The sequence below is a fragment of the Pectinophora gossypiella genome, unplaced genomic scaffold (assembly GCF_024362695.1).
Source record: "Pectinophora gossypiella unplaced genomic scaffold, ilPecGoss1.1 Pgos_63, whole genome shotgun sequence".
NCBI classification, from domain to species: Eukaryota; Metazoa; Arthropoda; class Insecta; order Lepidoptera; family Gelechiidae; genus Pectinophora; species Pectinophora gossypiella.
This window is the reverse complement of record NW_026063273.1, coordinates 163,247-173,655: the sequence shown is the minus strand read 5'-3', so window position 1 is coordinate 173,655 and position 10,409 is coordinate 163,247. Positions and strand designations below refer to the sequence as shown.

The window sequence follows — 10,409 nt, the reverse complement described above, 5'->3', positions numbered from 1 at the left end:
AGGTCTTGAGCAATGTTTAGGTCTTCCCATTTCACCCTGGGGGGCGTGATTCTGTTTCTGAGAGTTGCATGTGTCACAAGAGGATACTGCATTTACCACATCAGAATGCATGCCTGGCCAGTAGTATCTTAGAGCTAATCTCTTGTATGTTTTGAAGATACCAAAATGCCCAGCAGTAGGCGCAGAATGGTTTTCCATGATAATGGGGCACCTCATATCTTTAGGAACAACTTCTTTCCACTCAAATTCTGCTTGTAATGAGCACTTCGCTTTCATAAAACGGTATAAGCGTCAGTTTCTAACATAGTAATTAGGAAATGAAGTTGGTGAACTCTGGCAACCATTATATATATTCTTGGATACTTCAAGCGGATTTTATTAAAAAAAAAGGAAACAATGAACTACAATCGTATAATTCGAATAATTAATTTTTTACACACAAGAAAACAAAAAGTCACCAAACGGAAATAATAACGGGCTGGTCTTACTCCAACGGCGGTCGGCGGCAGAATAAGGGCGAGCGCCAGTTCGCGCTGCCTTTTATACCCAGTGCTACGTCATAGTCTCCTTATCTTCTACACGGCCTCTCCTGACAGGAGGCCGTCCTCGGACTCCCATTTAATCTTTAGCTATCCATGTCCGTGTCTAGCAGCGGCATAGAAGGCTCGGCTGTTGGCTTGGTTCGAGACAGGATCTGCGTGCCTCTCGACGTGCTGGGCTGGACCTCGTCAATTGCCATTCCGGCAGATTGTGTCTCTGCCGAGACAGTCTCAGGGATCAGCGGCAGCGCATCCACTTCTTGTGGCATGTCAACACTCGCTGGCGTGGGCTCCTCCTCGCTCTGGTCTGCACCTGTGCATAAACAAACTTACACTATACCAATGCTCCAACTTTTGTAGAGTGGAGCACCAAAAATGTGACGTTAAGCGTTTATTAAAACAATCCCAGCTTAGTAATAGGCCCGCCGTTAGCGTTACTAAGCGCACCACGATAGAGGCACTACGTTAGCATATCGGGAGAGAACCACCAGCTATTAGGGAATAGGCACGTCGTTAGCGTCCCCTAACAGCCGGGCCAGAAAGGAAGCACAACGTTAGCTATTTCTGGAGACACACCTAAATAGCAGTTCGAAACATGCTTCTAGGTGGACAAGCTGCTTACTTTCGAAATAAGCAGCACACGCTTCAGGAGTCCACTCCCCACGCCATGGCATGATGTACTCCGCTGCCGCCTGGGTTGTCTTCCCGTAGGAACCCGCCAGCCGCTGAAGCTCGTAGCGTCCGTGCGGTAACACCTTTGTCACCCGGTACGGTCCACGCATGCCAGAGTCGAGTTTGCCCGTGGACTGCGCCTGTTTTCTGACAAAAACTAAAGAGTTTAGTTCATAACCGCGGGGTGGTTTCCTTCCACGGTTAACGTAAGAGTCCTGCTTCTCCTGGTTTAACCTGAGTCGCTCCGAAGCTCTCTGTCTGCCCATTTCACGCAATGCCTCCCGATTCGGGCTGGATCCCTCCAAAGCTACATCACGGACCAAACTTCTTACAAGGGGCGTCGCTGCGTCAATGCCCACTAGCAGGTTGAGAGCCGAATATTTAGTGGTCCTGTGCTTGGTAATATTGAGCACAAGTTGCAACTTCCACATGACACCCGGCCACCTCTGTCCCTTATAGTTGGTCTCAACGCGAATCATATTGAGCACCGTGCGACAATAGCGCTCAACTTGTCCATTTGATTGATGCATTTCCGGTGTTATGAAGTGGGTGTCACTGCCCATGGATTTCACCCAATCAAGGAACTCCGCGCTTTGAAACATTCTGCCTCTATCGGCTACAATCAACTTGGGGGTCCCGAAGAGAGAAATGGTGTTTGTGAAGTGGCGTTTTAGTTCGTCAGCGTCTTGCCTATACATCGGGTAAAGAAGGCAAAACTTTGAAAAGGCATCAACGACGATGAGGACGTAACGGTAGCCGTCAGCCTCAGGAAGGGGGCCTAAGACATCCATGTGAACTGTGTCAAAGGGCAGTTCAGGTTTTTCCCATGAATGAATGGGTTGCAACGGGGCCCGAGCTACTTTCTTTTGGGATATGCACACTATACAGTGCGAAATGTACTTTTGAACAAAAACCCTCAACCCTGGGAACCAAAAGTGCTTTACTATTAAATCAAAGGTCTTATCTACGCCAGGGTGGTCGTGCTCATCGTGGAAGACACGGAGCAAACTGAGTCGATGTCCCTTTGGGATGTAGCAGAGGAAACGTGGTGGTTCCCCAATGGGAGTGTACTTGACGTACAAAAGGTCATTCCTAACCATGTATCGACTCGCGTCTAATTGTCCGTCCGTCAGTTTCTGGATAAGAGTACGAGTCTCTTCGTCGGAAGCCTGGGCAATCTGTGCCCAATTCAATGGTTTTTGAACCGTGCACACATTGACAGGGTTCCGGCTCAAATAGTCAGCGTGCGACATTAACGAGCCTTTACGGTACTCCAGCTGAAAATCAAAATCTTGGAGGTATACCCACCACCGGGCCACCCTGGGAAGCAAATCCTTCTTACTTTTAGTAAGCTTCATAGCGTTGCAGTCGGTGACAACGGTGAAGTGTAGGCCTACAAGATAATGCCTAAAGTGCTGCAGAGCCCTAACCACTGCGAGGGTCTCGAGTTCATACGAGTGGTACCTACTTTCAGCCCCCTGCGTCAATCGACTGTAGTAAGCAACCACTCGTTTACGACTACCCTCGTGCACCTGCATGAGGACAGCTCCATAGCCCAGCGAACTTGCGTCCGTATGGACCTCAATCGGAAGGGAGGGATCATAGATCGCAAGCACCGGCTCGCTAGTCAGACATTCTATGATCTCCTTTCGGGCAGCCTGCTGATCCGAACCCCATTTAAATTCAACACCTTTTCGCGTTAATGCTGCAATACAAGCCGTTTTCTGAGCGAAGCCAGGTATATAGCGCCTAAAATAACTGGCTAAGCCCAAGAATTGGCGAACCTGTTTTACGTTCTTCGGTTCAGCAGACTCCGTCAAGGCCTTAACTTTATTATGACTCGGCCTAACCTGACCTTCACTAATACTTCGTCCTAGGTATTCAACTTCCGTGGCTAAGAAGGAACATTTATTTAAATTGACAGAAAACCCGGCATTAGTCAAGGTCGCGAGAACTCTGCGCAAGAGGTCAAATCCGTGTTCAACAGTTTTGCTCAATATCAGGACATCATCGATGTAAACCAGGATTTCACCAGACTCAATGAATTCGCGTAATGTTTTCGTTATGATTCTCTGATATACAACTGGGGCATTCGCCAGGCCATAGGGCATCTTTAAATATTCAAAATGCCCCTCAGGCGTGACGAAGGCAGTGTAAGGGACAGAGTCTTTGTCCATCGGGATCTGGTGAAACCCTGTGGCCATGTCAAGGCTTGTGAAATATTTGTTTTGTCCCAATCTATCTATATGATCGTCAATCCGAGGTAGTGGAAACCGGTCTTTCACGGTCACGTCATTCAGTTTTCGGTAGTCTACACACATTCTGTCCGATCCGTCCTTCTTTTTGACAAGGAGGATCGGACTTGCGTACTCAGACTCCGATTCTCGAATGATCGTCTTGTCCTGTAAATCCTTAACAATCTCTCGAACGCGGAGCGTTTCCCCATGCGACATTCGATAGGGTCGGTAGTTCACCGGTGTATTGTTGTTCAACCTGATCGCCATACTGCCCGTATTCACTGTGCTGGTCGCAGTGCCTGATATAAAATGCTCAGAGAACTCGTTAATGATGTTCAGTAACGTTTGCAGTTGATCGCCAACGAGGGCTGTGTTGATCGGTATGGCAGGATCAGACTGAACAACCATAACTCGGTCTGGAATGCTCACTTCTCGTGTAATCTGCTGGGAATCACGTGTGCGAACATATCGGACGCCCTCCCTGTTCAGAACATCTGTACCTACAATGACCGGGGTATTCATGAACTCGGATGCCACCACGAATAAATCCACCTCCAAGGTGATACCATCAAATTCAATTGGCAATGTCACATATGAGGTGCTTTCGAGTTCCTGACTGCCCAACCCCTTCAGCACACGAAATGCGGGTTTAAGACCACAACTAAAATGCTTTAGTAGCGACGACGAAACAAGTGATATTGTTGAGCCGCTGTCAATCAGCACATCCACTGGCACACCCTGTATAACAGCAACAACAACATCACGGTTGCGAGTGGTTTGATTTTCACGACAAAAGTTGACCTCATTTTTATTTCGTGACTCCGATTTTTGTTTTGCAAAACATGTGTCAACTCTGTGACCTATATTTTTACAGAACGTACACTGTTCAGGCTTTTTCGGCACAAAGACGGGCTTTGATGTCGACGCATCACAAATATCGGAGGAAATATTCTCCGTCGTACGCGTTTTTGGTTTCTTACTGACGCAATCAGCCTGCCTGTGTCCCGTCTCGCCACATGCAAAACATTTTCCCTGCTCAAATCGTCGCTTTCGAGAAATTAAGTTGGGGGTATTTTTGTTTTTACTAGACGAACATTGTTGGGGGGCCGCGGCACGGGGCGCAGTTGTTTTTGGTGTAGTCGATTTTACATATATCGAGAAAAATTCGACCAAGTCATTTGGGGTTAGTTTCGCATTCGTCGCAGAGGCTCGAATTTGAGGATCAGCAATTCCACGAATTACGATTGCTGATATCAATTCGTCGCTGAGCCCTCTAACAATTCGCAAACGAAGCAGTGACCGGCGAGCGTAGTCGGCATAAGTGGGGTAGTTGTCCGAATTTTTGTTCATTACGTCAAATAGAATATTTGCAATGTCAGGTGTTTTCGGGCACAAAGGCTTAAATTCGTTTTTAAAATTGGTCCAACTACGGTCGCCTGTCACCCATTCGTTAAGCCAATTCCTAGCTTCGCCCTTCAAACAATTACCTATACGAGAAAGGCACTCATGATCTGTCCAGTTATTTAAATTTTTAGCGCGATCTACTTCTGCGCACCAATCTTCAATATTGTGCAAGCTGGGGTCAAAGTTCGATATGTAAAAGTGATTAGATCGTACTACCGAATTTATCGAGCGAATTGCGTCTACAATCTTATCGGTCACATTTGACAGCTGGGGTACATCAATAACATTTTCAAGCATCGTTTTCGTTTGATCCGCACGCGAGCTAGTTGTCGGTAGTTCGGTGTGTCGCTCAGGTGACGACGGGGAATAATTTGTCGGGTCCAAGCGCGTTGCGAACCGATCAGGCGTCAGTGACGTCACGCGACTCATAGGTGTAACCGGGTACGGCTGGCGCCGGGATGGCGGCGACGCAGTGCGTGTAGGTACGGGTACACTTCGCGCAGCGGTGCACTGATTTTCCAAATAGTGAAGACGCGCTGACATCGCGGCCATCCGACGCATCAGGTCCTCCGGCGTACGCTCACGCGTGCGACGCCTAGAACCCTCCCGTGTACGATCACGACGCCTAGAACGTCGGCGGTCGTGCCTTCGATCCCTAGACCTACGGCGACTGCGACGGGAACTATTTTGGGAATCCGACATTACTTCCCTTTTTTTTTCCCGCTCCAAATAAACAAAGACAGAACAGCCGATAGAATCGGATCGCGTTAATCCGATCCCACTTCTGATCTTGGATACTTCAAGCGGATTTTATTAAAAAAAAAGGAAACAATGAACTACAATCGTATAATTCGAATAATTAATTTTTTACACACAAGAAAACAAAAAGTCACCAAACGGAAATAATAACGGGCTGGTCTTACTCCAACGGCGGTCGGCGGCAGAATAAGGGCGAGCGCCAGTTCGCGCTGCCTTTTATACCCAGTGCTACGTCATAGTCTCCTTATCTTCTACAATATTTAAATACCATCCGTCAGTAGTTTGGGTAGCATATGGGTTAGTCTCAATAGCCGCAACAGGAAGTGCACGAGATAAAGCATCGGGAATAACGTTGTCAATGCCACGACGATGTTTAATTTCGAAGTTAAAGGCAGATAGTCGTACGCCCCAGCGTGCTAAACGACCAGTTGGGTTATTCAAATTAATAAACCATTTAAATCAAATCAAATCAATTTATTTGCGAGAACACATAGAATACAAAAAAGGTGGTAAAATAATTTAAATAACAATGTTGTGATGTGTGCGGCCTGCATGCAGGCGTACAAATATACATAAGAAAATAAAAAATAAAGAAATGGTACATTGAAAGAAAATTATTGAAAATATACTTATTATTAAAAAATTACAAAATTTATTTATTTTTATGTTCAAAATATTCCTTCAAATTAAAGTAACATTTGTCCATAAGCCATTTCGTTAAGTTATTCTTGAACTTGTTTCCAGTTAAGAGCAGAATGGTCAGTATAAACAGTAAATTTATGACCATTATCCAAGTAACACCTCCAGTGTTCCAAGGCAACAAGTACTGCTAGAGCTTCGCGTTCTGTGATGCTGTAGTTCCTCTCCTGTGCGGACAACGACTTGCTCATATACGCGATAGGATGCTCGATGCCATCAATAGTCTGCGTAAGTAGTCCGCCTACACCATAGTTACTGGCATCGGTATGGACCTGAAATGGTTTGTCGTAGTCCGGGCAAGAGAGCAGAACAAAGACAGGATTTTAGTCTTTGAAAAGATTCTTCCGCTTCCTTAGTCCACAGAAATGGGTGTTTTCCCTTTTTTCCAGTCGAAGTTAACCTATTTAGCGGGCCTGAAACCGTACTAAAATTTGGCACAAATCTCCGGTACCAAGAGGTCGTTCCCAAGAATCTTTTGACTTCTTTTTTGTTCTTAGGAGTAGGAAAGTTAAGTATCGCCTCTACTTTAGCAGGGTCAACATGAAGACCACGAGAATTGACAACATAGCCAAGATACTTTAGCTCTTTACGGAAGAAAAGTGACTTTTTAAGGTTGATTGTAAGGTTAGCATGTTTCAATTTCTTGCAGACCATAAGGAGCGTAGAAATATGAGACTCGAAGGTAGGAGAAGCTATGATGATATCATCAATGTAGACGAAGACAGAGTTTTCAAATTCCGGTCCTGTAAACAACATATCAACTAACCGTTGTTGTGTAGCAGGTGCATTGCATAGCCCGAACGGCATAGTGACGAATCTATAGGTACCACGACCAGGAACATAGAATGCAGTCTTATCCCGGTCCTTCTCGGTAATAGGAATCTGCCAGAAAGCCTTCGAAAGATCGATGCTTGTAAGATATCTCGCATTCCTTAGATTGTCCAAAATATCCGAGATGTATGGTAGCTTGTAAGCATCTTTACGTGTAACAGAATTTAGTTTTCTACTATCCAGACAAAATCGAAGTTTTCCGTCCTTCTTGGGGGTTACTAGAACTGGAGATGACCATGGGCTCTCACACGGTTCAACCACGCCTAGTTGTAGCATCTCATTAAGTTCATCACAAACTATTTTCAATTTTGCAGGTGGCATTCTGTAGTATCTCTGTCTAATAGGTGGCGAGTCCTCAGTATCAATGGAATGAGTCACAAGATGAGTACGACCCAAGCCTTTAGTTTCAGCAGATATGTGCTGAAATTGGGAGATTATATTATCAGCAGTAATTATTTGGGATTCATTTAGTACCTCGTAAGATTGTAGCATGCCAGGAGATTCGCTGACGCTGTTAACGTTTTCCTCAGATGATTTTTTAAATTTAGGAAATAATTTAAAGTTTTTCCAGAAGTCGATTCCAAGAATGAGATTTGTTTTTATAGAGGGTAGCACATAAATTTTTAGCATATGACACTGATTTTCAAAGTTTACAGGAAGATTCGAGTACCCAACTGCAGACAAGTTCTGACCACCAGCAGCAGTAAACGTTTTAGGTTCATCGTAGTTCATCCTAAATCCCAAATTCAGAAAATTTTGGTGAGAATTATTTATTACCTAGGATAGTGACTGCTGACCCAGAATCAAGTAGTCCGCAGCAAGATAAATTAACAATCTCTACAGTAGCGTAGGGACGTATATCATGTATAGGTTTTTTGTCGAAGATTGAAGCAACAGTGTAGCTGTTGAAAAATATTTTTACAGTTGTAAGCCAATCATCCCATTCTTTCCTATTGAAATTACTATTAGGTGTAGCAGCTATACCTTTGCCACAATCTTCTGATGTTAGTTTTTTGAACTAGGATTATTATATTTATGGCAGTTAGGGCAATCAGGGTATTTGAAGTTCCTCTTTCCGCATTTAAAACAAATAATGAACCTTTCCTGCTTGCACTGACTCAGAGAGTGGTCGGTGGTGCGACAGCGTGGACAGGAAACATTCGGCCAAGTTTTAGATGGGTTATTATCTATAGCTGCAACCATGTTGGATGGAGGTAGTGGTGTCTTTGCTTTATGTACCAAGTTATTATTGTAAGATTCCTTTTTGTCATTAGAGTTATAGTTTTTATTTGTGTAGGTATTTTTTTATTGTAGCGTAAGTAGTTCTGATTTGGTTTAGTATAGTAATTCCTCTGATAATTGTTTTTATTGTTTCCAGAAGTAGATGCCATTGGTTTCGCAAATGCTAGATCTGGAGCCAAAGTTTCAGAAGTAACTCGAGGTGGTTCACGGTATTGAGAAGTATAGCATTGTACCTTTTCGTAGTTACGACATATTGTTCGCAGAGTAGCAATAGAATCAATGGTTTTAACCGCGGACGCAGACGCCAAGATACTAGCATAGCAGGGTTTAATATTATGTAAGAGAATTTGTAGTTTCTCCTTTTCTGTCAAAGGTTGAGACAGCCTTGAAAAAAGTTGTGACATTATAGAAAAATAAACGACGCTATTTTCCGAATCAGCCTGTGTCCGATTACGTATTTCTGACACTAGTCTGTAGTCATAGTCAGAATGGCTAAAATCATCTTTTAATTTTTCAAGGACATCATTCCAATTATTTACTGAGTCCCTAATATCTCGGTACCAGTGCAGAGCATTCCCAGTGAATATTTCCGTTGCGTATGTTAACAACCTGTGGGAAGGTATATTTCTAGATGTAAACTCATTGATTTTTTGGATAAAAGCCTGTACACAAGTTGTGCCGTCAAATTTAAGCTTCTGTATGTCACCAATGCGAAAGTGATCACATTCAGAAGTCACTGTGAAATCTAGAGGCTGTTCCAAAGTACTAGGGGTAGGTTCAGTAGGATCAGTAGTTTTAGTCAAAATCAAATCAAATCAAAAAATCATTTATTTCAGACATGATGGTCCATATTACATTAATTAATTACACACTTAAAAAAACAAAAAATAATAAATAAATAAATAAAATTAAGTTAAATTAAAACCAAAATAAAAATTAAAATACAATAAAATTAAAATTACAAAATTACTAGTAGTTTTTGTTTGTCAGTAAATGCATCATACAACAATGGCGCATGTACTGACAGTCAAACCTACTCGCAAACACGCTCAGGACGCTGCTGGGGCTGGCCCGCACCCTGCGCACCAGTGATGTGCTGCGTTTCCGCATGATGGTGTAGAAGCAGTCCATCCTTGCATCCGCAAACATCCCTGATGCGCTACAGAAACGAGGCAGCCCCACCAGCACCCGGAACGCGTTATTATATTGAACTCTCAGGGCGTTATACTGTTTTTGCGTATGACTGACCCACAGCGCGCCCGTGTAAAAGTTGGTACAGTAAGCTCGGAAAAGAGTAAGTTTTACTTCGGTGGAGCAACGTGCGAACCTGCGGGCTATCATGTTCGCTCTGACAGACAACGCCCTGCGTTCTCTCTCTATGTCTGAATCGTCCTTCAGGTCAGAGGTAACGAAATGACCCAGATATTTAAACTTATCCACCCATCGTAGTGGCGTTCCATAAAGTTTTACAGGCGGGATATTGGTTAGTCGCTTTCCCCTGGCCTGAAAGACCATACATTCACTTTTTTTAACATTGTATGTTTGGTCTGTTCGGGGGCGTAGTGTCGTTGAGTGCCAGTGGTACCGGCGATAGGCTTCAGCAATAGGCAAATTGTGAGGTAGAAAATAGAAAGTCCGGTTTACACACTGTAACGTCACTTTAATCCACACCAGACACAAAGTTACAGAAGAAGAAAGCACAAGAGTCACAGAGAGGAAAGTAGAAGATAGAACAGTTCAAAGCGGCAAAGCAATTCAGCACGGCGAATACAAATAACATAAATAAAGAATCGCGTAAATCGCGTAGGTAGCATGCGAGCCGTCGAGTGGCACAGGTTCTGCGTCGGATCGGTACAACTCGACTGGCGAGCGACCGCGCTGAGGAATGCGCCCGCGCGCCGCGTAGGTATGGAGTACCTACGCGCTACGGCGCGCATCTTCACTGCTATACTGCGGATATCGCCCGGCTTTGCTTGTAAATAAATTATAATTATTTCGTTTTGTGTTTCTGTATGGTGAATGAATG

The 10,409-nt window shown here is 44.2% G+C and overlaps 1 protein-coding gene across 1 annotated transcript; it reads right to left on the bottom strand.

Moving 5' to 3' along the window:
- Positions 1–441: 441 nt before the first annotated feature.
- On the bottom strand, positions 442–5,782 carry LOC126381573 (uncharacterized). Its single transcript, XM_050031038.1, has 3 exons — positions 5,776–5,782; positions 1,162–1,358; positions 442–852 (listed from the first exon to the last, which is right to left on the bottom strand). Exons 2-3 carry the CDS (start codon positions 1,319–1,321, stop codon positions 626–628), a joined length of 387 nt encoding a protein of 128 aa, XP_049886995.1. The 5' UTR covers positions 1,322–1,358; positions 5,776–5,782; the 3' UTR covers positions 442–625.
- Positions 5,783–10,409: the final 4,627 nt, after the last annotated feature.